Source organism: Microcaecilia unicolor, chromosome 12 (genome assembly GCF_901765095.1).
Source record: "Microcaecilia unicolor chromosome 12, aMicUni1.1, whole genome shotgun sequence".
NCBI lineage: Eukaryota > Metazoa > Chordata > Amphibia > Gymnophiona > Siphonopidae > Microcaecilia > Microcaecilia unicolor.
The window spans coordinates 71,288,980-71,316,516 of NC_044042.1; the positions used below are offsets into that span (position 1 = coordinate 71,288,980).

The 27,537-nt window shown below is 43.5% G+C and overlaps 1 protein-coding gene across 3 annotated transcripts in view; it reads right to left on the reverse strand.

Moving 5' to 3' along the window:
* MED24 (mediator complex subunit 24) overlaps positions 1 to 27,537 on the reverse strand; it is an 88,968-nt gene that overhangs the window by 33,095 nt on the left and 28,336 nt on the right. For all 3 annotated transcript variants that reach the window (XM_030220762.1, XM_030220760.1, XM_030220761.1), the window contains exons 10-15: positions 21,098 to 21,145; positions 20,833 to 20,915; positions 4,560 to 4,646; positions 1,231 to 1,342; positions 584 to 726; positions 439 to 476 (exon numbers count right to left, since the gene is read on the reverse strand). In XM_030220762.1, the coding sequence (XP_030076622.1) occupies positions 439 to 476; positions 584 to 726; positions 1,231 to 1,342; positions 4,560 to 4,646; positions 20,833 to 20,915; positions 21,098 to 21,145 (511 nt within the window). The remainder of the gene's footprint in view (positions 1 to 438; positions 477 to 583; positions 727 to 1,230; positions 1,343 to 4,559; positions 4,647 to 20,832; positions 20,916 to 21,097; positions 21,146 to 27,537) is intronic.

A 27,537-nucleotide genomic window follows, 5' to 3' on the forward strand; every position in this document is an offset into this window, starting at 1 on the left:
ATAGGTGACTGACTCCTATGTGCACTGCAACACTTGTCCACCCCTACCCTAGCTAATATTTAACCATCTCTCTGACCTCATGTGCAACTTTCTTTACTCACCTTACTTTCTAACTCTTCTCTCTTACCTATCTATATGTCCTATCTTTGCTTTACCCTTCACTATCAATTAAAATGTTCTATTACGTATTGTGTTGACATTGTTAGTATACCATGCCATACTTTGTATTGTTTTTTTTAAATATTTTTACTACTATAATTACCTATTGCTCAAGTTTGATCTATTCTTACTGTACACTGCCTTGAGTGAATGCCTTCAAAAAGGCAGTAAATAAATCCTAATAAATAATCACAATATCCCCCCCTCCAGAAAAAAAATCTGAACTTGTCCGCCATTTCTTTTAAACTAAAACATTGAAAATGAGACACACAAACTTACAGCTCTCTTCGCTGATTCGTCTAGTAAATTCATTCAAACTGCAAAGAGAAACCGGATACCGTCAGCATGGAAATAACTCTGTGCACGTCTCTGTGGCACTAGGTACAAAACAATGCATTCTATGTGGCAAGCAACTGGCACATACTTGATAAACTTGCGGGCAAAGGACTTGAGTTTCCCAGTGGCTGCAGCTGCAGCGAGAAGCAGATCCAGGCTCTTCCCCGACAGCATGTGCCCAAGCACCCCCAGCAGACCCTCTGGAGATTTGGAATGGTCCGCATCCATCGTCTAAAAGAAAGAGCACGCCAAAAGCACAAAGAATCAAGCAACTAACCAAAAGGAATGAATCCGCTCAGGATGGCAGTGTCTGGAGTCAGCTCCTCCCCATCATCCCACCTCTGCTCTCTTCTGCATACCCGTCTCCTGTTGTCAAACAGTTACATTATTATTCTGTCCCAAGCCAAATAACTCTGGCCCTTTAACTGACTCCTCTTGCACACTGTTGGGATGTAAAAAAGTAAATATGATTTTATCAGATATCTGTAGAAATCTTTGCTTCCTTCGTTTATCACAATTAATTTTCCTTTGGAGGTGTGATACTTTTTTCTCAGACTGACATCAGAATTATCTAGCAACGTTGCTTTGTGCAAGCTTTCCAGAGCACATCTGACCCTTTTTCCCCATAGGTCTTGGGTTTTCTCATGGAAAAAGGGAGGCATTCACTGTGATGAGCGTTTGTAATCTTTCAGTCTAAGGGTTAGCCCACATCCTCTACTCTGCTGCACATTTTACCTTCAGGATGTTGGTGACAGTGGGCTCTGCTCGCAGAATGAGCCCAGGATTGGGCTGAATGTTGGCGTTTTCAGCAGATTTTAGGCATGGTGCATGCTCCCGGTCTGCAGTCCTAACAGTTAACAGAAAAAAAAAAGGACAAGATAGTGAGAGGAAGCACAGGCATCTTCATACACTGGTGTACCCGCTCCGCCGAACGCCTCTGGCGGAAATCTCGGGCCCTTGCTTATTTCTTACACTTTAAGTTCATGCTGACCTCCTTCCAATCTGCTCTTTTACGTGCCAAACAGGATTATTATATCCAACTGACCAACTCTCTTGGCTCTAATCCTCGACTTCTCTTCACCACATTGAACTCTCTCCTCGAGGTGCCCCCTCCCCCAACTCCCCCTTCATTATCTCCTCAGACCCTTGCTGAATTCTTTCACAACAAGGTTCAAAAGATAAACCTTGCTTTCTCTACCTCACCACCTCTCCCTCCACTAGTCCGTTCCCCTCTCTCTCCTTCCCCTCATTCCCTTTCCTCCTTTCCTGAAGTTACTATTGAGGAAACTACACTTCTCCTTTCTTCCTCAAAATGTACCACCTGTTCCTCTGATCCCATTCCCACCCACCTTCTTAATGCCATCTCTCCTGCTCTTATTCCTTTTATCTGTCACATTCTCAACCTCTCACTTTCCACTGCGACTGTCCCTGCTGCCTTTAAACATGCTGTGGTCACACCTCTCCTTAAGAAGCCTTCACTCGACCCTACTTGTCCCTCTAATTACCGACCCATCTCCCTCCTTCCTTTTCTCTCCAAATTACTTGAGCGTGCTGTTCACCGCCGCTGCCTTGATTTTCTCTCCTCACATGCTATTCTTGACCCACTACAATCTGGTTTTCGCCCTCTCCACTCAACCGAAACTGCGCTTACTAAAGTCTCCAATGACCTAGTACTGGCTAAATCCAGAGGTCAATATTCCATCCTCATTCTTCTTGATCTTTCCGCTGCTTTTGACACTGTCGATCACAGCATACTTCTTGATACCCTGTCCTCACTTGGATTCCAGGGCTCTGTCCTTTCCTGGTTCTCTTCCTACCTCTCCCTCCGCACCTTTAGTGTTCACTCTGGTGGATCCTCTTCTACTTCTATCCCTCTGCCTGTCGGCGTACCTCAGGGTTCTATTCTTGGTCCCCTCCTCTTTTCTATCTACACTTCTTCCCTTGGTTCATTAATCTCATCCCATGGCTTTTCCTACCATCTCTATGCTGATGACTCCCAAATCTACCTTTCTACCCCTGATATCTCACCTTGCATCCAAACCAAAGTTTCAGCGTGCTTGTCTGACATTGCTGTCTGGATGTCTCAACGCCACCTGAAATTAAATATGACCAAAACCGAGCTTCTCATTTCCCCCCCCAAAACCACCTCCCCGCTCCCCCCGTTTTCTATTTCTGTTGATGGCTCTCTCATTCTCCCTGTCTCCTCAGCTCGAAACCTTGGGGTCATCTTTGACTCTTCTCTCTCCTTCTCTGCTCATATCCAGCAGATTGCCAAGACGTGTCGTTTCTTTCTTTACAACATCCGTAAAATCCGCCCCTTTCTTTCCGAGCACTCTACCAAAACCCTCATCCACACCCTCGTCACCTCTCGTTTAGACTACTGCAATCTGCTTCTTGCTGGCCTCCCACTTAGTCACCTCTCCCCTCTCCAGTCGGTTCAAAACTCTGCTGCCCGTCTCATCTTCCGCCAGGGTCGCTTTACTCATACTACCCCTCTCCTCAAGACCCTTCACTGGCTCCCTATCCGTTTTCGCATCCTGTTCAAACTTCTTCTACTAACCTATAAATGTACTCACTCTGCTGCTCCCCAGTATCTCTCCACACTCGTCCTTCCCTACACCCCTTCCCATGCACTCTGCTCCATGGATAAATCCTTCTTATCTGTTCCCTTCTCCACTACTGCCAACTCCAGACTTCGCGCCTTCTGTCTCGCTGCACCCCACGCCTGGAATAAACTTCCTGAGCCCCTACGTCTTGCCCCATCCTTGGCCACCTTTAAATCTAGCCTGAAAGCCCACCTCTTTAACATTGCTTTTGACTCGTAACCACTTGTAACCACTCGCCTCCACCTACCCTCCTCTCTTCCTTCCCATTCACATTAATTGATTTGATTTGCTTACTTTATTTATTTTTTGTCTATTAGATTGTAAGCTCTTTGAGCAGGGACTGTCTTTCTTCTATGTTTGTGCAGCGCTGCGTACGCCTTGTAGCGCTATAGAAATGCTAAATAGTAGTAGTAGTAGTAGTAGTGGGGGGGGGGGGGGGGGGCTCAAAGAACAACAAACTAAATTACATCCTAGTCACTATAAGATGTTATAAAGAAACAAGTGTGTTTTAAACCTGTAAAACGTATTAGATATTTTCCTGTTTTAATTATGTCCTGAAGTTTAGTTCTAGTTGGCCAGCAGGTGGTGTTTCTTTGCTGTAAAGCTGTTATAGGGAGCAGAATGTTCTTTTTCTTGAACACAAGCAGGAAGCAAGCAGCAGTATACCTTTAAAACTTGTTGACTGGGCTCTGACTGGCCTACAGTTTGAAATTACCCAGCAGTTGTTACTGGTTGTTGCTTCAGTTTCAGTCCGGGAGAAGGAGAGAGAGATCTCTTTGCTGAAGCTCTGTGAACAGATATAAGCCCTGATCTCCCTAGGTACTTTCTAGGAAGTATGCAAGTGTTTAGTTAGTGTTATAACTGATCCATATTTCAGTTACCTGTTATTGTTTGCCAATTGCACTATTCAATATTTTTAAGCGAATAAACAATTGTTTCTTTGCCCTGTTTGTCTGGACTGACAAAGAATCCTGGTGTGTTGGGTCTTGAGTGCTTTCTGGGAACTGTGGGACCACTGGGAGTGTGGCTCCAGTAACCTAGAAATCACTGGGGATAAATGGAGAGCGAGAGACTTGCCCACAGGCGGTTGTGAGTAAGTGGGAGGAGGGTGCTAGTGTACAGCACAAGTGACAGGTGCAGGCAGACCTGAACTGTGTTGGGATAGACTCTCTAAGTGGCTGCTGGGTAACTCCAGGCAGGTGCCTAGGCGTTTCATCAAAAGGTACAGTATATGGAGGAGGATGTGATCTGACAACCTCATGATATCGGTTTTTACACACTAAAATTACAATTTACTCTGACCCATGAGTTTAACAGATTTACCAACTAAACTTCAAACTAGCGGAAAGTCTATAGGACTGTCACCTACATCTCCTGAGACTGGAGGAAATGGCTTACATCAGGTCTAGACTACCCAAAAATTCCTGGTAACCCTCCTTAACAGTGCCCACTTCTTACCGTTTGGACACAAGATTAGTCATGTTGGCCTCAGACAGCAGGCCCTGCTTGCTGCATTCTTGCAGTAAGAGGCTCATGCAGTCACAGCTGGAAAGGAAAATACACTGATTTAAAAAAATAAACAAACAAAAAACCACCAACAGAGAGCAGATGGCATTTTACTAGGAATGCCACTGACATATTTATAATCCCAAATGACTAAAAGTATGCAAGGGCAAGGAGCACATCTATAATTCATTGTACCTGACCCCAATGCTGTCCCCTTCCCTCACTGTCACATCAAGGCTGCCAGCTAAAGGTCTATTACATTTGTCAGTAGCAACCAGCCTCCTGCAGGATGAGTCTGGTACAGCACTAGACTGCTCATCCACAGGAAAACAAGAAAAAAGTATATCAGAAAACATAAACCCAAATTTGAATGAAATTATCCCCAATTCCATTCAGACAAAATCTGAATTACTGAATCTGCTCACAGATGTACCAGAAAGGAAACTACATATTCAAATGCGCTGTTACATACAGTAAGTTAATTCAATGTTTACAAGCCACTAAATGGTTGGGGGGTGGGGGTTCCCACAGATCAAGATTTTGCTGCAATCTTACATGCTTTGTTTTTAACACACTTGGGATTACTGCGATATCTTGTATTCTGGATTATTGACTAAGAATATAAGTCATCTGCAGCAACTCCAAAACATGGCAACTAAGATGCTGAAGTGAACAGGCCCGAGAAGCCATACCATTCCCATTCTGAGCTTACTTCACTGGTTACCAGTAGTTCAGAGGGCTCAATTTAAGCTGCCAATATTTGGGATGCTGAAATTTGGTCTTACCTGCTAATTTTTGATCCTACCAGACCAGTCCAAAACCAATGGGTTGTAACTATCAACAAGCAGATGGGAGACAGAGCCAATCAAATTTGAGCTCTATCCTACTTAGAGCACTGTGCAAGAAGAATCCTTCAGTACTTAAAAACAGCAAAGCAGTGTTAAAGTAATAAAATAAATGGCTCCAGTACAAAAAGGAATTCAGAATTCAAAAATATTAAAACCCCAACTTATGGAATGAAGTATAAAATCAAACTTGTTAAAAACTGAAATCAATGGTAAAAGCAGTGCAGATAGAGTGACCTTGGACTAGTCTGGTAGGACTCAAAGAAAAGAAATTAGTAAATAAGACCAAATTTCAGCGTATCATCACTATCAATACCAGATGCAATGGGATGTATCCAAGCTCCTTTGAACATGGGCAGGAAAGACCTTTTGTACGGGTACTCTTAAATATCTTTCTGACGTGCTTTGTAAACAAGTATCTCAGCACTTATTGTGCTCATCCCAGCATTGCTTACTCCATAAGAACAGCCATATTGGGTCAGACTAACGGCCCATCTAGCCCAGTATCCTGTTTCCAAAAGTGGCCAACCCAGGTCACAAGTACCTGGCAGAAACCCAAATAGTAGCAACATTCCATGCTACTGATCCCAGGGTAAGCAGTGGCTTCCCCTATGTCTATCTCAACAGAAGACTATGGACTTTTGCTCTAGAAACTTGCCCAAACCTTTTTAAAACCCAAATACGCTAACCGCTGTTACCACAGCCTCTGGCAACGAGTTCCAGAGCTCAACTATTCACTGAGGGGTCCTTTTACTAAGGTGCACTGAAAAATGGCCTGCGGTAGTGTAGGCGCATGTTTTGGGCGCGTGCAGAGTCATTTTTCAGCACACCTGTAAAAAATGCCTTTTTAAAAATTTTTGCCGAAAATGGACGTACTGCAAAATCAAAATTGCTGCGCATCCATTTTGGGTCAGAGACCTTACTGCCAGCCATTGACCTAGTGGTAAAGACTCGCGTGATAACCGGGCAGTAATGACCTACATGCATCAAATGCCACTTGGTGCGCGTCCGTTACACGCGCATATCGGACTTAGGCCAGAAATGAAATTACCGCAAGGGCCATGTGGTAGTCAGGCGGTAACTCCATTTTGGCGCACATTGGGCGAGCATAGACGCTTACGCCCCTGAGTGAAAGAAAATTTCCTCTTGTTTTAAAGGTATTTCCACATAACTTCATCGAGTGTCCCCTAGTCTTTGTACTTTTTGAAAGAGTAAAAATCGATTCACTTTTACCCATTCTACAACACTCAGGATTTTGTAGAGCTCAATTATATCCCACCTCAGCTGTCTCTTTCCTAAGCTGAAGATCCCTAAGTTCTTTAGCCTTTCCTCATATGAGAGGAGTTCCATCCCCTTTATCATTTTAGTCACTCTTCTCTGAGCCTTTTCTAATTCCGTTACATCTTTTCTGAGATATGGCGACCAGAACTGAACGCAATACTCAAGGTGAGGTTGCACCATGAAGTGATACAGAGGCATTATAATATTCCTGGTCTTATTTTCCATCCCTTTCCTAATAATTCCTAGCATTCTGTTTGCTTTATTGGCTTGTTGCTGCACACTGGGCAGAAGATTTCACCGTACTGACTACAATGACACCCAGTTCTTTTTCTTGGGTGCTAACTCCCAAGGTGGATCTTATCATGATTTTATTTTTCCCAATGCGCATCACTTTGCATTTGACCACATTAAATTTCATCTGCCATTTAGATGCCCATTCTTCCAATTTCCTAAGGTCTTCCTGCAATTTTTCCACAGTCCGAATGTGTTTTAACAACTTTAAACAGTTTTGTGTCATCTGCATATTTAATCACCTCACTTGTAGTTCTCATTTCCAGATCACTTAGGGCTGCATTTTGATTTAAAATTTTAATTGCGTGATTAAAATCAGGGCATAGCCAGCTGTTCATAAGGGGGGGAACAGGGATGGCCTGAACACATACATAGTAACATAGTAGATGATGGCAGAAAAAGACCTGCACGGTCCATCTAGTCTGCCCAACAAGATAAACTCATATGTGCTACTTCTTGTGTATACCTTACCTTGATTTGTATCTGCCATTTTCAGGACACAGACCGTAGAAGTCTTTCCCAGAACTAGCCCCATTTTCAGGACACAGACTGTAGAAGTCTTGCCCAGAACTAGCCCCACCACCCAAACACCAGCCTCGCCTCCCAATCTCGGCTAAGCTTCTGAGGATCCATTCCTTCTGCACAGGATTCCTTTATGCTTATCCCACGCATGCTTGAATTCCGCTACCATTTTCATCTCCACCACCTCCCGCGGGAGGGCATTCCAAGAATCTACCACTCTCTCCGTGAAAAAATACTTCCTGACATTTTTCTTGAGTCTGCCCCCCTTCACTCTCATATCATGTCCTCTCATTCTACCGCCCTCCCATCTCCGGAAAAGGTTCGTTTGCGGATTAATACTTTTCAAATATTTGAATGTCTGTATCATATCACCCGTTTCTCCTTTCCTCCAGGGTATACATGTTCAGGTCTGCAAGTGTCTCCTCATACGTCTTGTAACGCAAATCCCATACCACATTTCCTCTCCCTCCCCCCCCCCCCCCCCCCCCCCCCATATTAGATATCATACCTTTGCTGGTGGGTATGCCGAAGCCAGTCAAAGAAATCTAATGCCAAAGCATCCCCTTCTGCCTTGTGATGCCGCAGCAGCGAGGTCAGCGGGGGTGCCTCCAGTCACCAATGCTGGCACTCCCTGTGCATGCTCAGTTCATGCACGAATTGAGCATGCTTGGGAAGTGCAAGTGTTATTGGCTGGAGGCACCCCGCTGGCTTCCTTGCTCCTGAGGCAGTAAGAGGAGGAAAAGGGTGATGCAAGCAGTGGATTTCTTCAGCTGGCAGATCTTCGGCTACCCCATCAGCCATTAAACAGGTACTATAGCTTTGGAGCGGACCTTCACTCATTTTCTCTCTCTCTCATGTGCCCTCCTGTGCCTTCACCCATTCTCTCTCTCAAGTGTGCTTCCCCTCCCACGTTCTCCTCAATTTCTGCCTCCTGCCCGCATTCTGACTCAATTCCCCCTCCCTCCCTATCTCTCCCTGACTGCCAGCAGCTCTCCCCTCCCCTCCCTTTTTTCCTTGTTGTTTGCAGTAAATCTTCGCCCTGCAGTGGCAGCGTATTGAAACGCTGCCTGGGTCTACACCGGGCCTTTCCTTCTGACCCAGCGCTACCTTCTGAAAACAGGAAGTTGCATCAGAAGGGGGCGGGACTGGTCAGAAGGAAAGGCCCAGTGCAGGCCGAGGCAATGTTTCAATATGCTACCGCTACAGGGCGAAGATTTACTGCAAATTACAAAGTAAACCGGAGAGGGAAGGGACAGCCATAAGTGGTCTGGGAAGGGAGTAAAAGATGCCAGACCAGGTGTGCGGATGGAGAAGGAAGAGAGGGAGGGTGGTTAATCATTAAGCACAATAAATTTTTTTAATCATAATTAACATGCAGCCCTAATATATTAAATAGCACTAGTCCCATTTCAGATCTCTGCAACACTCCACTATTCACTCTCCTCCAAGGAGAAAAACAGCCATTTAACTCTACCCACTGCTTTCTATCCAATAATCAATTCCTAATCCACAACAGAACACTGCCTCCTATCCCATGACTTTTTAATTTTTTCATGAAGAACTTTGTCAAAAGCTTTCTGAAAATCTAGATACAATACATCAACTGGCTCACCTTTATCCACATGTGAAGCAAACTGGTGAGATTCCCTTGGCTGAACCCACGCTGACTCAGTCCCGTTAAACCACGTTTTTTTCTCTGTTCCATAATTTTTCTCTTTATAATAGTTTCCATTATTTTGCCTGGCACTGTAGTCAGGCTTACTGGTCTGAAATTTCCTGGATCACCCCGGAACCCTTTTTAAAAATCGGCGTTACATTGGCCACCATCCAATCTCCAGGTACTATGGATGATTTTAACAGGGGGTTACAGATCACTAACAGCAGATCAGCAGTTTCAAGTTTGAGTTATTTATTTATGCATTCTTGTATCCCACTGTTATCCAAAAACAGGTTTCAGTTCAAAGTGGCTTACAGTTTACATTTAGGTGAAATTACATTATTGTTTTACATTTATTGCACAGGGAGGTCATCGATAGCTGTGTGCTTAGCTGTAGAATTTTTTTGAAGAGGTAGGTTTTCAGTTATTTTCTGAACTGTAGATAGTTTGCGATACTTCTTATGGCTTTTGATATTGAGTTCTGTACTGCCAGAGCACAGCTCGAGTGTACACTCACTTGTGAGGTTCACACCATCTCTGCAATGGGTGAAATGTACCCAAATGATTCTCAAGTCAGCAACTTCTCTATTTTTTCTTCACTCCAAACAGAAGTTAATAAGTATAAGCGAAAGCAGAGTGCAAGCAGCTACCAATATATAGAAAAAAGGAAAAAAAATTAGAATTGGGAAGATCTAGCAGACACCTGGCTCCCCAGAAGTCCACCAGATCCTCCCAAAGGGGCAAATGTGTTCTCTCATTTTATAGGTTTTCTTCACCCATCTCTCTATCCCTCCTTCTCATCTGCCTATCTATTCTTTCCACCTATCATCTCTCACCCAGTCTTCATCCCTCCCAAATTTCAGAATAATCTATCCCGCTTCTTTGCCCTTTCCAGCTACAATTTGTTGCTCTAAATTCCTAACATTGCAGAGTCAGTTAGCTCCTGGTACCTTCACTTATCTCCTTAAAATACAAGCTAAGAATGCTGTAGTAATATGGAGCTGATGTTAAAACACATATCTCCGTGCAGGCTTCTTTTAAGGAAATTCATATGTGCAAATCCCTTGCTTGAAGAGCTTATAATGTGACCATTTTTGCCATGCTCAAAGTGCAATGAACTCCCATACATTCTCATCAGCACTGTCACACAATTTGCACACTCTGATCAAAGATCCTTGTCCTGAATCAGGTCTTTAATATTTACATTATGTGACAGGTCTGCACAATCCCTCTATTTGGTTCTTCTTATTTGTCTGTCCAGGCCATTGGCCTGCTCTGGCCTACATTCCCGAAAGTAACAGTTCCACCATTGGGAACTCAGGTAGCTAAATCCTGCTGATGGTTTTGTACGTTGCGTTTCTACATTTGGGTAGGTGGCGAGAAGGTAACTTCTGGTTTCTGGGCTTGCATTTCTTGGCTATAATTCGATCAAGTCCTGCATCTATTCAGGTGCCATTCCAAACACTATCTTGAAACAGTATCTTTCAGTACCCTAGGATGCATACCTTCCAAGGCTAGGTGATTTACTACTCTTTAATTTGTCGATTTGGCTCAGTACGTCTTCAAGGGTCACTGAGATTTCTTTCAGTTCCTCCGCATCATCATCCTTGGAAAAAAATGGTACAGGTAGATCTCTTACATCTTCTTCTGCAAAAACCGAAGCAAAGAATTCATTCAGTCTCTTCGCTATGGCCTTTTCATTCCTGAGTGCCCCTTTTGCTCCTTCATGATCTAACAGTCCCATGATTCCCTCACAGGCTTCTGCTTCTGATGTACCTGAAAAAGTTATTACTATGAGTTTTTTGCCTCTGTGGCAAGTTTCCCTTCATATTCTCTTTTAGCCTTCTTTATCAATGCTTTGCATCTAACTTGCCAGTGCTTATGTTGCTGCTTATTCTTTTCATTTGGATCCTTTTTCCATTCTTTAAAGGATGTTCTTTTGGCTCTAATAGCCTCTTTCATTTCACCTTTTAAACCACGCTGGCTGTTTGCTCTTCTTTCCACCTATGTTAATACATGGAATACATCTTGTCTGGGCTTCCAAGACAGTATTTTTAAACAATGTCCATTTAAACACCTAGCACCCACCTGGGATTAACTCTGTGGCCATCTGAAGTGTCTGTCCCAGCACTGCTCAGGCCCACCTGCACATGTTCTACATTGGCATACCCTCCACACTGGGTTTCTGTTGCCTCTGGACGAGTCTCCCACCTGCAAGTTATCTCCCCGGTGGTTTCTAAGGACACTGGGACCACAATCCCAGGGGTTCCACAGTTCCTAGAAAACACCCACAGACCAAGAACACAAACCACCAGGATTCTTAGTCAGTCCAGGACAACAGAGCTAATAAACCAATAGGTTTATTATCAGAAAAGTGGAACAGTGAAAAAAGGTGTAAATAGCAACAATAACATGTAAATTAACAGGTATCAACATTAAAACTAACTAGACACTTTCTTACTACCAGAGTAGTACCTGGGGAGTTCAGGCAAATAACTGCTCCCAGGTCCTTGAACAGGGTCTCAGTGCAGGGATCTTTACCCTCCACATTCCCTCTCTGAGACTCCAGCACATACTGATTGGATTTTGTATTTCAGGGCCAATCAAAGCCCAGAGCACTAGCACTGAAGGGTATTTGGCCAATAGCAGTGCAGGTTACTTTCCCTCAGGGCTTAAGCTGAAAGGAAAACAGTCACTTCTGCAACAGCTTTAAAGCAGAGGACAGGCACCACCTACTGGCCAATAAAGAGACATACATGTCTGTGATGAAACAAGGGACTTATGTCTGTGACTTCTTATGTGAATGTATGACATATTTGTTCCCCAGTGCATTTCCCTTGTTTGGCCAGCAGATGTGAACATTTTTCCCCCCACCTAAGCACTGAGATAATCTTTAGTCTCATTGTGGGAGCACAGAGGTAAACATCTCTGTCCTGAGACCCTGTTTAAGGTTTGTGAGCCGTTAATTTCCTGAAGCTTCCCAGGCACTACCTGGGTAGTGACAAAGTGTTTAGGCAGTTTTAACATTGATCCTTATTCAGTTACCTATCGCCTGTAACATTTCCATCTGTTTTATATGGTTCACTGTTCTAATTCTGTGACAATAAACCTTGTTAGTTTATTGGCTCTGTTGCCTTGGACTGACTAAGAATCCTGCCAGTTTGTGTGTTTGGTCTGTGGGTACTTTCCAGGAACTGTGGGACCCCTGAGAGTGTAGCCCCAGTAACCTAGAAATCACCAGGAAATAGAGACTCACCAAGAGGCAAGTGGGACCTAGTCGTTGGGGTGGAGGATGCTAGTATAGAGCACATGCTCAGGTGCAGGTGGGCCACAGCAGACCCTCCAGGTGGCACAGGGTTAACCCCAGGTGGACGCTAGGCGTTTTGTGACAGACCTCTATAAAGGGAATATTGTAAATACAATTGAAGTCCTGGAAGAGTTGAATATCCAGAGAAAGGAATATAAGAAGAAAGCTATCAGGTGTGGTACCGGAAGATTGGAGGGTGGCCAACGTAATGCCGATTTTTAAAATGGGTTCCAGAGGAGATTTGGGAAATTATAGACCGGTGAGTCTGACGTCGGTGCCGGGAAAAATGGTGGAGGCTATTAAGAATAAAATTACGGAGCACATACAAAAGCATGGGTTACTGAGACAAAGTCAGCACGGATTTAGTGAAGGGAAGTCTTGCCTCACAAATCTACTGCATTTTTTCGAGGGGGTGAACAAACATGTGGACAAAGGGGAGCCGGTGGATATTGTATATCTAGATTTTCAGAAGGCGTTTGACAAAGTGCCTCATGAAAGACTCCAAAGGAAACTGGAGAGTCATGGGATCGGAGGCAGTGTATTATTATGGATTAAGAGCTGGTTAAAAGATAGGAAGCAGACAGTAGGGTTGAATGGTCAGTATTCTTGATGGAGAAAGGTAGTTAGTGGGGTCCCTCAAGGGTCTGTGCTGGGACCGCTGCTTTTTAACATATTTACAAATGACCTTGAGATGGGAGTAACTAGTGAGGTAATTAAATTCGCAGATGACACAAAGTTATCCAGGGTCGTCTCGTCGCGGGAGGACTGTGAAAGATTACAAGAGGACCTCGTGAGACTGGGGGATTGGGCGTCCAAATGGCAGATGAAGTTCAACGTTGACAAGTGCAAAGTGATGCACATGGGAAGTAGGAACCCGAATTACAGCTATGTCATGCAAGGTTCCCCTTTAGGAGTTACGGACCGAGAAAGGGATCTGGGAGTCATCGTGGATAGGACATTGAAATCTTCCGCTCAATGTCCTGCTGCGGCCAAGAAGGCAAACAGAATGTTGAGTATTATTAGAAAAGGGATGGAAAACAAGCATGAGGATGTTATAATGCTGTTATATCGCTCCATGGTGCGACCGCACCTGGAGTATTGTGTTCAGTTCTGGTCGCCTCATCTCAAAAAAGATATAAAGGAATTGGAGAAGGTGCAGAGAAGGGCGATGAAAATGATAAAAGGGATGGGACGACTACCTTATGAGGAGAGGTTAAGAAGGCTAGGACTCTTTAGCCTGGAGAAGAGGCGGCTGAGGGGTGATATGATAGAGGTCTACAAAATTTTGAGTGGGGTAGAGCGGACAGATGTGAAGCGTTTGTTTACGCTTTCTAACAATAATAGAACTAGGGGACACAAGATGAAATTAGAATGTGGTAGGTTTAAAACAAATTGGAGAAAGTTTTTCTTTACTCAGCGCGTGGTTAGACTCTGGAACTCATTGCCGGAGAAGGTAGTGACAGCAGCTGGCCTTGCTGAGTTTAACAGGGGTCTGGACAGATTCCTGAAGGAAAAGTCCATTGATCGTTATTAAATTTTGGGATTTTGCCAGGTTCTTGGGGCCTGGATTGGCCGCTGTCAGAGACGGAGTGCTGGGCTTGATGGACCTTTGGTCTTTTCCCAGCATGGCAGTGCTTATGTACTTATCAGGAGCTGAAAAATCACTGTACTTCCTGTCTACATATGTGACAACTAGAGAACTGCACGGGAGCGGGGATGGCAGGAATCCCGCCCAGATCTACGGGGATGGATCCAGGTCTTCGGGGTCCCCGTGGAAATGCATGGTGATCTGAGATTTACCTCTCCTCCCCTAAACCGCAGGGTGCCCTCCGGGCACATAATAGAAGCCACCCTGATGGTGTAGTGGATTCTTCGGGGCAGGAAAAATCCCGAGTCTTTCCTGCCCACTGCTGCTGACCCTCTTGCTGCTGAATCGCTTTTTTTAAATGGCTGCCGAGACTTCCAACAGCGACCTTGCGAGACTTCTGCTGAAGTCTTGTGGCAGCAAGAGGGTCAGCAGCAGCGGGCAGGGAGGACTCGGGATCTTTCCTACTCCAAAGAATCCACTAGACCACCAGGGTGGCTTGAGGTATATGCCGGGAGGGGACGTGTGGAATATGTGGGAGGGAGAGGGTACTGTAAATAAAAAAAATTTTAAAAAGGAGGTTATCTGTTTCTCCTTCCTCGCCGGATCCCTGTGCACTCAAAACAAATCAAGCAAACCTATGAGCTGCTGCATCCACGTTGTCGTTCTTTATTGTTGGTGGAGTTTTGATTTAATCTCACTCAGATTTTCAAACATGCCGGCTTGTGCATATGGATGTACACAGAGGAAGTATAATAATGGAATAACATTTTATAGGTAGAGTAATAATTTGTTATAAATCGTAATCAGTGTGTCATTTGGAGGGGCTGGTTAAAGGGACACCCTAGAACCGTTATATTTGTGCAGAGATTTTTTTTCTCCTGGTAAAGGGCCACTAAAACAGACATCATGTTATGAGAATCAGGTGCTCAACATTCAGAGCTTCTATCTATCTATTTACTTATTTATGGCATTTATATCCCACATAAAACATGAATTAGGTTGAAACCTGGGAGAATTTTTTTTCCTGTGCCTACATCAAAAGAAAAAGAAAGATGGCATGTGGGAGCTTGTTCCTTTTGTTTTGTGGATTACAGTGGTATAAGAATGCACTAGCTTTTTTTTTTTTTTTTTTTTTAATGCCCAGTTGGGTGTATATGAAAAAAAATCTCAACTTTGTTAAATGTCTCAGATATATCCATCTACTTGCTCCCATGATATAACTTAATTCTATTATTCTGTCTCACTGTATTTTCAAATGTAAGCTACATTGAATCAGAATTTGCTTGGGATGATGTGCGATATAAATGTAAAAAAAAAAAAAAGTCCCTTATTTCTAATAATCTTTTTGCTATTGTTTTCAATGGGGGTTGCTATTGTTTTGGGTGAACCAGTGTGGCATCAATCTACGCCTACTGGTTTCAGCCCATATAACAGGCTAGATAGGCTCACCCTGTCTCTTGTTTTATCTAACCTCTTTGGTAAAAAGGGTGGAGGGAGTGTGAGTGAGTGCAGGGAAGAGGGGAAAAAAAAAAGATTGGTAAGGGGGGCATACATGGAGTGGGGAAGGAAAATGTGGAAATAGAGCACATGGGATAGAAGGGGATGGAGAGGAGAGGGGGGACATGCTGCTCATGGATGTGTGTATCAAGTAAGATACACATAGCCATGTTTAATACAAAATTAAGTAAATTTTGTATTTGGCAGAGTACAGAAGAAAATTATTTCTGTTAATTTTACTAGTATTTTTACTGCTTATAGAATTTGGCTTTCTTGGGAGCGGTTCAAGGTGACTGCAGCACAGCAAGGACAGCACAGGCCAGGGGCTGGGATAGAGGAAATGACTTGAGGCGGGCACGGGTTACATTCCGGTGGGGACGGGTTAGATTTCTGTCCCCATGCAACTCTAGTGACAACCAGGAAAATCCAGAAGCAAATTGAAGAATCACTCTTCACTGAAAATAAACAAGAGAGACCAATGAGGTCTAAACAGAATGGCTTTGACAGACCTAGTGAAAAGAATGTCTTATTCAGACATGAAAATCCAAATTTCATCATAAGAGCAAGAAGAGAGCATAAGGGTCCCAAGACATCCTATGAATAGGAGACATTCAGACAGGACAACCTAGAATGGGAGCTTACTGTATCAGAATAAAACCAAAATATCAGAGATTTCCTGAAGTGGTGTAACAGCAGTGGCTAATGCCAGTGCTATCAAGTTAGCTGTGTAAAATAGCTAGTTTGTAGAATCACACAGTGGTTTATATAGCCTGCGCCGTACAGGTAACCAGCAAAACTGTACTCAATAGTTGCACAGATTAGATGAGGCACAAAGCCACCAAAACCAGAGAAGACATTCTATGTTCAAACGTTTTTTATTGACATTGTATCAACACCAACATTGTCATACAAGCTCTGCATATAACGTCCATCCAGCCTCAATCTAAATATACAACAATTGCTAACTAGCATACAGCTTTTGTAAATTTTTGCCAACATTATTACCCCATCAAATATACCAATCCTCCCCCCGCCCTCTCCCATTCCCTCCCTTTCCCCCCCTTTACCCCAGACCTGGATAACCATTCAGTATCAGCCCATGGAGTTCACCCTGTATTTAAAAGTAAACTACGGCCTTTATGGCTTAGACTTTGCAAATAAGGGCCCCAGATAGCCAAAAATGTGACTCTCTTTTTCTGTGAGAACCTAGATTCTCCCGCCTCCCACGACACCAGCTGATGTAACTGGTTTCTCCAGTGCCAGTATGCCGGAGGATCTTTGACCGTCCAGTACTGTAAGATACATTTCCTGGCCAATAGGCTCATCTTAAGGAGCATTAATGTTTCAAAGCGATTCCGCCCTCTAAAGGACCCCGGAATGTCTAAAATCAGTTGTTCAACTGTCCCCAAGATCCGCAGCCCTAACCGCTCCTCCCAAAATCCTCAAACTCGAGCCCAGAACCTTTTTAAAATTGGGCAGCTCCAAAACATATGCAGCATTGTGCCAGGATGTCTTCCACATTTAAGACAGTCCGGACTACGATTTCCTCCCATATGTGCTAATTGAGCTGTAGTTACGTATCCCCTATGAATGCAACGATAGGCACATTCTCTCAAACGAGCATCTGATACTAACAGGGGTATTCGTGCTATTGATTTAGTGATGTCCCATGAGGTCACTGCAACTCCCAATTCCTTTTCCCAAGCACTCCTCAGCTGTCTATAGTCCCTGGGGGGCAGCCATCCTGATATTGTTTTATGAAGTAAAGATATTGTGATTTCTCCCTCACCAAAAGAGTGAAAGAATTCCCGTATCCTTTCCCCCAACCGAGTTCTCAGAGGATCTGCCGGTAGAGAAGTGATATAATGTCGCACTTGACGTATAGCAAATCTATTCCCCCAGGAGTCGCCTACCTTTCCCAATAACTCCTCGTCGGTAAGGGGCTGCCCATCTTCACCCAGAGAAGACATTCTAACGACATAGCCAAGCACCGATAGCAAATGTGTCAAGAGATGTAATACATGTAGCCATGGTAGCTGGAGCTATAGATATGGCTGTCAAAACTAGAGACATCCAGGCCACCGCTGTAGCAGGAGTTATAGAAGACCGAATGTGCAGCTGTATCCATACAGGCGTTCTCAGTAGGTAGTGCCAGTCAGCCGTAGTGGTGCAGCCACACAGGCAGCTGCAGTAGCTGATACTATTCCAGCAGCAAAGTGGTACAAGTAGCTGTGGTAACTGGCATCATACAGGTGGCTGCTACGTCTAAAGGCAGATCCTTGCATGCTGCAGCTGAAGCAATATCTACACATGCTCCATGGAATAGGATAGCTAAAGCAAGTGTGTTGATGCTGCATCTGATACCAGACTGATAGGTACCGCAGCTGAGGTCATCCACTCAGCTGCTGCCTGGGAAGCTGAACAAATGTACGTCTAATGTCCCACAGACAGCTGGAATATCTGATGCCACATAGGCAGCTTTACAACTGCACCATATACAGAGGTTCCATAACTGAGCCCTACAGACAACTGCTGGAACTGTTCTATACGGGCAGCCGATGCACATACAGGGCGACAGAGTAGCTGCGCTACTAGCAGAACAGCACTATACAGCTGACTTGTAACGCTACGACATATAGGTGACTGCTGAAGGTAAAAAAAAAAATTTGGCTATTTCAGCCGCACAATGCAGCTGACTGTGCAACTATATAAGACAGATGGTTGTTGAATCTATGAAATACCGATACTGTGTTACCCAGATGATGTTGCAGGGACGGAAAATAGGCAGCTACTTAAGCTGAGTAGTACCGAGAGCTGTTGCAACTATAGAAACGACCCAGTTGTTGCAACTATGCAAAACAGGTTACTGTTGCAACTATACATCAGAGGTGGTGGAAGCAGAAGCCACACAGGAAGATGCTACAGGACAGCTAGACCAGCAGCTGCCTCAGAGAGCAATACAGGTGGTTGCTGCTACTGGGAAGAAGCCCAAAGGGATGCTGCAAATGTGCAATATGAGTGACTGCTGCCACGGTACAAATAGGTGGCCAGCGCCACTATGCAACCAAGGTGGTTGCTATAAATGTGTCACACAGGTGGCCAGTGCAATCTCACAATCTAGAAGGCTACCATCCTGTGCAGTACAAGTGGGTGCAGAAAGCTTGCAATCCAGGCGGCGGATGCCACTGAGCAACTTAGGTGGTCAATTGTGTCGCACAGGGGCTGTAAAGCACAGGAAAATATAGTGAGAGCTGTGCATTATTGCTGAATGGAAGAACTGTGCAATTGGGCAACTGAGCCAGCTCCAAATCACTGGCTACCAAACTTCTTTGGCTGTATTATTTCCATAACCGAAAAATAGTGCTACCATGCTGAATCTGGTAAGCTAGATGAGTAGTTCATGTTGAAGCACATTGTACCCATCTAATTTGGTAGAAGACAACAAACAGCTGAATTGTACAGCTTTAACCAGATAAGAAAAAAATATAAACAGAATGAAAAACACAACCGCCTTTACCTTAAAAAAAAGGAAGAAGAAAAAAAGAGCCGACTGGAACAGCTCAATAGCCTAGTTGACAATTCAGTTCAGAAGATTTTTTTTTTTTTTTTTTTAATGAGTAGAAAATGTCTCTAGGACAGAAAATAAAAGGAAAAAAGGAATCCACTGTCCCTTGCTGAAACCAAGATTATTTTCTCATGTAAAAATATAGATAACTTAATAATATCAGAAGACAAAGACTTGGAAATACAGTCGAAGTCGTAGGCCAAGATAAACTGTCTAATCTCCAGCACAGACACATAGATAGGAGATCTTATGCTGTGAAGAATAAGACTATATAAGGCGCAACATACAGTTGACATGAGAACTTACATACAAATAAACAGCAGTAGGTTCCTACATATTCACAAATGCAGCTCACAAGATTAGCAATTAAGGACCTCTTTTACAAAGCCACGCTACCAATTCTCGGTGTGGCAAATAAGAGGAAGCCTATTCAATTCCTATGGGCTCTCTCACATTTGCCGTGCAGGAATTACTAATCGGGGCTTTGTAAAAAAAAAAGCCTTAACTGACTTGAGGCTCCAAACCTGAAAAGAATAAAAAGGAGAGGCACTTAATGTAAGCTGCCTTTTTTTTTTAATAAATGCAAGGAGAGAAGAGCTAATGAAATGTTCAGATTTGCCTACTGTTGAGTCATACACTAGGATAATCAAGCAGCATAATTAAAAATAAACCTGTCAGAAATTTAAAGCAGCACAGAAACAGAAGTAGCTTAAAACAGACAGAGAAATATAAGCTGCCTAAAAGAACCAGGAGAGGACGACAGAGAACCTGCTGTAAGAAATGACAAGTCACATACCTGTGTGTGTTTAAAAAGGAATAGAAACACAAACACTAGTGCCCTGAAATAGCTGAAAAATAAAAAGGGGCTCAACAAATGAAGGCTGACTTCTGAAGATATTGGTGGTCTGGGGTGGAGAGGGGGAGTGGTAGTAGGGATTGAGACCTCTGAGATATGCTTCACAAAACAGCTGCTTTTTTATCCCTTTTTAACAGAAGCTTAGGCCAATGAAGGCACCCCCAAATCAACTGAAACCCAGACATTAAACTGGGTTAGAAGCAGCCCGGGAGGGCATTCAAACTCAACAAACACAGCTGAGAAGCTGGTTCAGAAGACAAGCCAAATAGGCACCCCCAGCTCAACTGGAACTCGGTACAAACCTGTCTCAGGAGCACAACAACACAAAAGGGTAGTTAAAGCTTAACTGAAACTAATCAGAAACCAGGTCAGAAGCAGGGCTGTTAGCCCATCATCCATCTGCTTGGGATACAAAGAAATACTGAATATTCTATGCTGCATAATACCCTTAAGGGGTGAATTATTTAAAAATTATTTTTATTCTCTGTCTCCATCCACTGGTAGCCGGACACAACCCATAGGTCTGGACTGGTCCGATATGATGCTAAAGAATACAAAAGTAATATCAACGACCGATATCAAACAAGACATGAATTATTACATCTTTAGCAGTCGGACAACAAATGGGTTGCTCTCCTTTAAGATTATTTATTTTTGGTGTTAATGATTTATTGTTTGCTTTGTAATTTGATGTTTAACTGGATTTTGAGTGCTTATGTATCCTGCCTTGAAGATTTTCGTAAGGGTGGTAAAATATCAAAATAAATAAAATTAAACAACACATAGTGCAAGACAGTAACACACAAGCAGACTTACTTGCACCTTTGATCAGCTTTATCGAGCAATGGGGTGAGTTTCAGCAAGTACTCAAAGGCACAGTTCACATCATCCGCAAAATCCTGCAGGAATAACAACCAGCTTGGTTTCAGCAACTTGAAACAAGAATACAGAATTTAAAGCCAACAAAAGGAAGGGTAAAGGCGATAAAGACAAGGCCAATGGAAGCATCCCCTGCATGGTTAAGCATCCAGTGCAAGCAGACCACTTCCCAGCATAAACCAGACAAGTGCCGACATCTCACCTTTTCCCCTTGAGGATATTTCTTCAGTTTAACCAAAACCTGTGGGATCTGAAATAAAAAGAATAGCTTTTTTTTTTCTATTTTATTTCACTGTATGACCTTGGGCTGCAACCGAAATATACAGATTACTACAATGCTATTCATATGAGCCTACCTATGAAATTAACACATTGTTCAGAATCTGGCAGCTCACATATCACTAGGAGAACAAGATAGGAAAAAGCTACTCAATTTTAATGTCCTTCCATTGGCTTACTATTATAATATGAATACATTTAAGACTTTTACTTTAATTGGGTCAGGGTACCTTTCAGCTACAACTGTACACTACAGGCATGGCAGGCTCATGCGCTCTGTGGGAGAAAATCAGCTTTGTATTATAACTCCTCAACAAGTGTGAAAACTGCACACTAACAACTGTGTATTTTCATGCATGATGTCTGTGCTCTGAAACCATATACTGGCCCTCTCTTTAAAGGTGGCTAAATGTGTTATTCTGGAAACAATTGAAAACAGTTTCCAATTTGTAACTTTTATTCAAAAATCAACCTTTGTATAATGGTGTACATTATATTTAAAATTACACCCATGTTTCAGCATATATGTCAGCATCAACAGCAAATTAATAATGTTCCTAGGATACAGATCAGACTTAAACACACGAATAGGGACATATAAATGTATGTAAGCCTTAGGTACCAGAACATCTTCAGTCCTTCTGTGACTGTTCTCTTGTGCTTGACTGCTTAAATATTTTAAATTTAAATGCTTTACTTTTTGTCTATTAGATTGTAAGCTCTTTGAGCAGGGACTGTCTTTCTTCTGTGTTTGTACAGCGCTGCGTACACTTTGTAGCGCTCTAGAAATGTTAAATAGTAGTAGTAGTAACATAAAATATACAATTCTATCTAAAATCATTCAAAAGAAAAAATCAGATCAAAAGATGGAACCAAAAAGAAGTACCAAATGAAGTAAAGAGATGATGAAAACAGTGAAACTAAAAAAAAAAAAAAAAAAAAAAAGCACCATGGGATTATTAAAGTTTATAATATGAATCATTATTTGCTCCAAATGCTGCCTACAGAGGGCTCCCCAAGCCCAATATACACTGCTAGAAAAGAACTGCATGTAAATCAACAGGTCATATTTATAATATACACACACAGTAGCAATTACAATTGTATTTATTAGGATTTACCACCTTTTTGAAGAAATTCACTCAAGGCAGTGCATAAAGAAAAAAAATCTAATTAAGAGAGTCATCTAGGGCTGACCTCAATATTAAAAAATACTATTTAACAGGGAATACATACAATTTGTTAGGACCACCTAGTGCTGGTCTCATACGGAAGGACCCTCCCCCCCCCCAAAAAAAATAATCACTCAAAAATCTATAGTTAAAAAGGCCATTTAGTATTGACTTCACCAGAAAACCAATTGCTGCATCTCCAGAAGAATTGCTCCAGAAGCTTGAAAGGACTATGTAGCACTGGTCTCACACACAGAGAAGTATGCCAGTCACAGAGTAAACACATGCAGTTTTCTTCTGTTCTGTATATGAGACCAGCACTACATGGTCCTTTCAAGTTGCTGGAGCAATTCTTCTAGAGAAGCAGTGAATAGCTTTCTGGGAGGTCAGTGCCAACTGACCATTATAATTATAGCATTTTAATTTAATTTAGAATTATATTGAATGGACTTTTTTTGAGATTCTTCTATGTGAGACCGGTACTAGGTGGTACTAACAAGGTGTTGATTTTCCCTAATATATAATAGTTTTGTTGGCTTTTTTTTTTTTTTTTAATATTGAAGAAATTCACTCAAGCTCAGGGAGCCCTCTGTAGGCAGCTTTTGGAACAATTAGTGGTTCATATTAAGGTGAACTGTTTTAGAATCACACGGCTGACATAGGGGTCCTTTTACTAAGCTGCGGTATAGTGGCTTTAGTGCACCTTTATGTGGATTATTCCCAGCACTAAGGCCATTTTTACTGCAGCCTAAAAATGGTTAATTTTCCATTTTCAAAATTAATGGCCATGCACTAATGTTACTATTAGCACACAGCCATTAACAAAAATTGGTGCGTGAGCCCTGACCACCACCTATTTTGTAGGTGTGAAGAAACAGTGTGATTTAAACCTCTAAAATGTTCTGAATATTTTCCTGTCTTAAAATGTCCAGCAGATGGTGCATGATTATGCTTAAAGCTGTTACAGAGAACTGACTTCTCATTCTTTTAGTTGCCACACAGATAATAGGATGTTCCTGTAGTGATGTAACCAGTTTATATTTGAAATCTTATTGACTGGGCTCTGATTGACCCAGTAGCTCACCTCATTTGGAATTTACTGGTTTTGAGTTCAGTTTCAGCCAGGGAGCAAAGAGAGACAGATCTCTTTGCTGAGGCTCAATGACTTATATGTCTGACCTTCCCAGGTACTGCTTAGACAGTATACAAATGTTTAGTTAGTGTTATAATTGATCCACATTTCAGATACCTGTTATTGTTTGCCAATTGCACATTTTTGTCCATTGTTCCAAGTTCTGAGAATAAACACAATTGTTTGTTCTGTCTGTCTGGACTGATAAAGAATCCTGGTTTGTGGTGGTTTGTGTGCTTTCTGGGAACTGTGGGACCACTGGGAGTGTGGCTCAAGTAACCTAGAAATCACTGGGGATAACTGGAGAAAGGGAGATTCGCCCAGAGGCAGCTGTGATCCAGTCGGTGGGAGGAATGTGCTAGTGTGCAGCACAAGTGGCAGGTGCAGGCTGACCCGAGCTGTGCTGGGGATAGACCTTCTAAAGTGGCCTCTGGGTAACACCAGGCGGGTGGGCTAGAAATTTCATGACAGTAGGCAGTAAGGGCTCATGCGCTAATCCTATGCCAATAAACGCGTGGTAATCTGGCTGCACTGATTTGCATTGTCACACCCACTCTCTGTCCCTCCAGACACATCCCCTCAGAGAGCAAAAAAAATTTTAGCACGTGGTTTGCACACTGTCACGTCTGTGGCCGTGACCACCCTCAGACTTACCTTGTTCCTGGGGGTCAGCTTCCTAGCTGGCTCCTGTTTCTTCTGTCTGTCCTTTCTGAGCTAGCTCTGGCTCTCTGTGCTGGCTGCATCCAGCAGCATGACACTAATTGCCTCACTATACTGCACCTGTGGGTGTTGCCTGGGTTAGCTCTCTGTGTGTGTGTGTGTGCTGGCTGCTTCCAGCATGACTCTAATTGCTTCACTACACTACACCTGGGTGTGGGAAGCCTCTCTGTGTTTCTCTGTGCTTTCTGCCTGCTCTGTGGTTTGTGCCTGAACAGCCTCCGTAGTTACTTAGAGATTGCTGCAGCTGTGTCTCTGGTGTTGAAGGGCTTTATTAATCACTTAGAGACTGCAGCCTTTGCATCGTATAAGGTCCCTGGTTTGCTAGAGTGTTCTGTGCACTGCTACATTGTCCAGTTCTGTGTGATTGCCTAGTGTTTGACTAGTTAGCTTGAGCACAGCCTTGCTTGGTAGCCTGTGTACAGCTTTACTAGTTCTTCTGTGTTTGCTCTGTGTGAGCTCCTAGTGTTTGCCTAGTTAGCTTGGGCACTGCTCTGCTTGTTAGCTTGTGTACAGCTTCTGAGTTTAGCCTCTGGTTTTCCCCGGTGGGGTTTCCTTGGTTTCTGGAGCTTCAGCCCTAGTCTTGTCCTTTGCCAGTTCTCCTTGTTACTGGAGCTCCAGCCCTAGTCTTGCTATTGGTTCTGACCCTTGCCTGTACCTATCTACTGCTCTGCTAGCCGCCTGCCCAGAGACTCCTGCTTTGAACCTGACCACACCTGTCTCTGCCTATTGCCTGTACTCAGATCTTCTCTGCCAGCCACCTGTCTCAGACTTTTGCCAGAACCCGGACATTCCCTGCCTGCCTGTCTCACGTTAGCCTAGGTACCTGGGAGCACTGCTGGATCCTGACTCCGGTTGTTCCTGTTGCTGGTTCCAGTTCTGGTTTTCCTGTAAGCCCTACCGGCTGCTCGAACCTGAGGGCTCAACCCTCGGGGAAAGGCAGCTAAGCGTAGGTGAAGCCTACTCCAGTGTGTTCCGGTCCAGTGCGTTCCAGTCCCGAGTGTTCCAGTGCAGGACTCCAGTCCGGGGTTCCAGTCAAGCCTCGTCTCTTCTCTGCTCCGAAGGTGATCTTGCCTGCCACTGCCGCTCCTCGGCCGTGGTCCAAGGACTCACGTACCCAGGGAAGAAGCCTGACAGAAGGCCAAGGTCCTCGAGAACGCAACACACGCATACCAGCATGTCCCACGCTAAGCCCTTTTAAGCTGTGGTAAGCATGTGCTAGCGCTTACCACAGCTTAGTAAAATGAGCCCCTTTTCATCATCTTTTTAATTTAGTGGAGGAGTAGCCTAGTGGTTAGTGCAGCGGACTTTGATCCTGGGGAACTGGGTTCGATTCCCACTGCAGCTACTTGTGACTGTGGGCAAGTCACTTAACCCTCCATTGCCCCAGGTACAAAATAAGTACCTGTATATATGTAAACTGCTTTGAATGTAATTGCAAAATACTACAGAAAGGCGGTATATCAAGTCTCGTATCCCCCCTTAATGCACTTGGAATTTCTCTTTGGTTCCACATTTTGATTTGAATTTTCCTTTTGAATGATTTTAGATATAATTGTATATTTTATGTTCTATTACCTGGCTAGAGGCTCATATATGTTCATATGTCCCTATGATACTGTAAGCGAGGGAGGGCCACAGAGCCCAGTAAGACAAGCCTCACACATACACTCCACAAGTCACAGTGTAAACAAATATTTTATTAAAAGGTTTCCAGGAAGGGCTCTCCTGTTTACATCACAGGAGGGAAGAAGAAAGCAGCGTTTTCGGGTGGCCTGTCCTGCAGGAGCACAGCTTATATAAATGTCCTTTCCTTAGCAGCAGTTCCTACTAGTCTCTGGTAGAGAATGACACAGGGACGGGGACCCCTAATGAACTGCGATAAGCAATCTGCTTCTTGCTGGCCTCCCACTTAGTCACCTCTCCCCTCTCCAATCGATTCAAAACTCTGCTGCCCGTCTCGTCTTCCGCCAGGGTCGCTTTACTCATACTACCCTTCTCCTCAAGTCGCTTCACTGGCTCCCTATCCGTTTTCGCATCCTGTTCAAACTTCTTCTACTAACCTATAAATGTACTCACTCTGCTGCTCCCCAGTATCTCTCCACACTCGTCCTTCCCTACACTCCGCTCCATGGATAAATCCTTATTATCTGTTCCCTTCTCCACTACTGCCAACTCCAGACTTCGCGCCTTCTGTCTCGCTGCACCCTACGCCTGGAATAAACTTCCTGAGCCCCTACGTCTTGCCCCATCCTTGGCCACCTTTAAATCTAGACTGAAAGTCCACCTCTTTAACATTGCTTTTGACTCGTAACCACTCGCCTCCACCTACCCTCCTCTCCTCCTTCCTGTACACATTAATTGATTTGCTTACTTTATTTTTGTCTATTAGATTGTAAGCTCTTTGAGCAGGGACTGTCTTTCTTCTATGTTTGTGCAGCGCTGCGTACGCCTTATAGCACTATAGAAATGTTAAATAGTAGTAGTAAAACTTTTTCCCAAGGTTGGTATGTGTTCTGCATGTGACTGAGGTGAGAGATTCTGCTGGCATGTAGTTTGAGTGGTACGAGCCTGAAGTCTGAATTTTCCAATGGAATGTGTATTGCTGCTATGTATATTCATCTCCGCCTTTATAAAAGTACTGTTGTTGGTAAATGTGTTCAGAATTGGTGTTAAGGAACTTCTTTGCAGCCTTTAGTGTTACTTCACAAAGTACCTGGCAGTGAAGGGATTTTGTATTGCTATTATTGAGGTGCTACCAGAATTTGAATACATTTTTCCTATGTAATTATATTGCAGGATCCTGCCATGTGTGTCGAGAAGTTTGCCGTTGTAGTAGACTTATGTACGGTCAGTTTTAAAATATGGGATAATGTAATCATTTTTCCATTAAATATGTATGTGGTTATGTTGATGCAGGGCAACTGTTGGGCATTATTTTGTAGTATCACAAGAAACACTACTATATACACAGTGCCCACCCATATTAGCTCCGGGCCCACCCAAAATCTCAGGTCTGGCTACGCCACTGACTAAATTAAGGTTCCACACTGGACATGGCATATGAAAGGGAGGCAGCAAGCGACCTGCTCCCTGCAAGAACTGAACAATATCTGGGTGAGCTGCAAAAATCCAGTACCTCCTGGCTGGATTTGAACTCCAGGGCCAGAGACCAGAGCAACTTTGAAAGTATCTGGCCAATGGCACTGCAGGTTGCCTTTCCACAGGGCTAAACCAAAAACAGCTTTCTCTGCAGCAACTTTAAAACACAGAACAAACACCACCTGCTGGCCAAACAAGAGAAATACACTGCATGAAAATATTCACAGGCTTTAAAAGAGA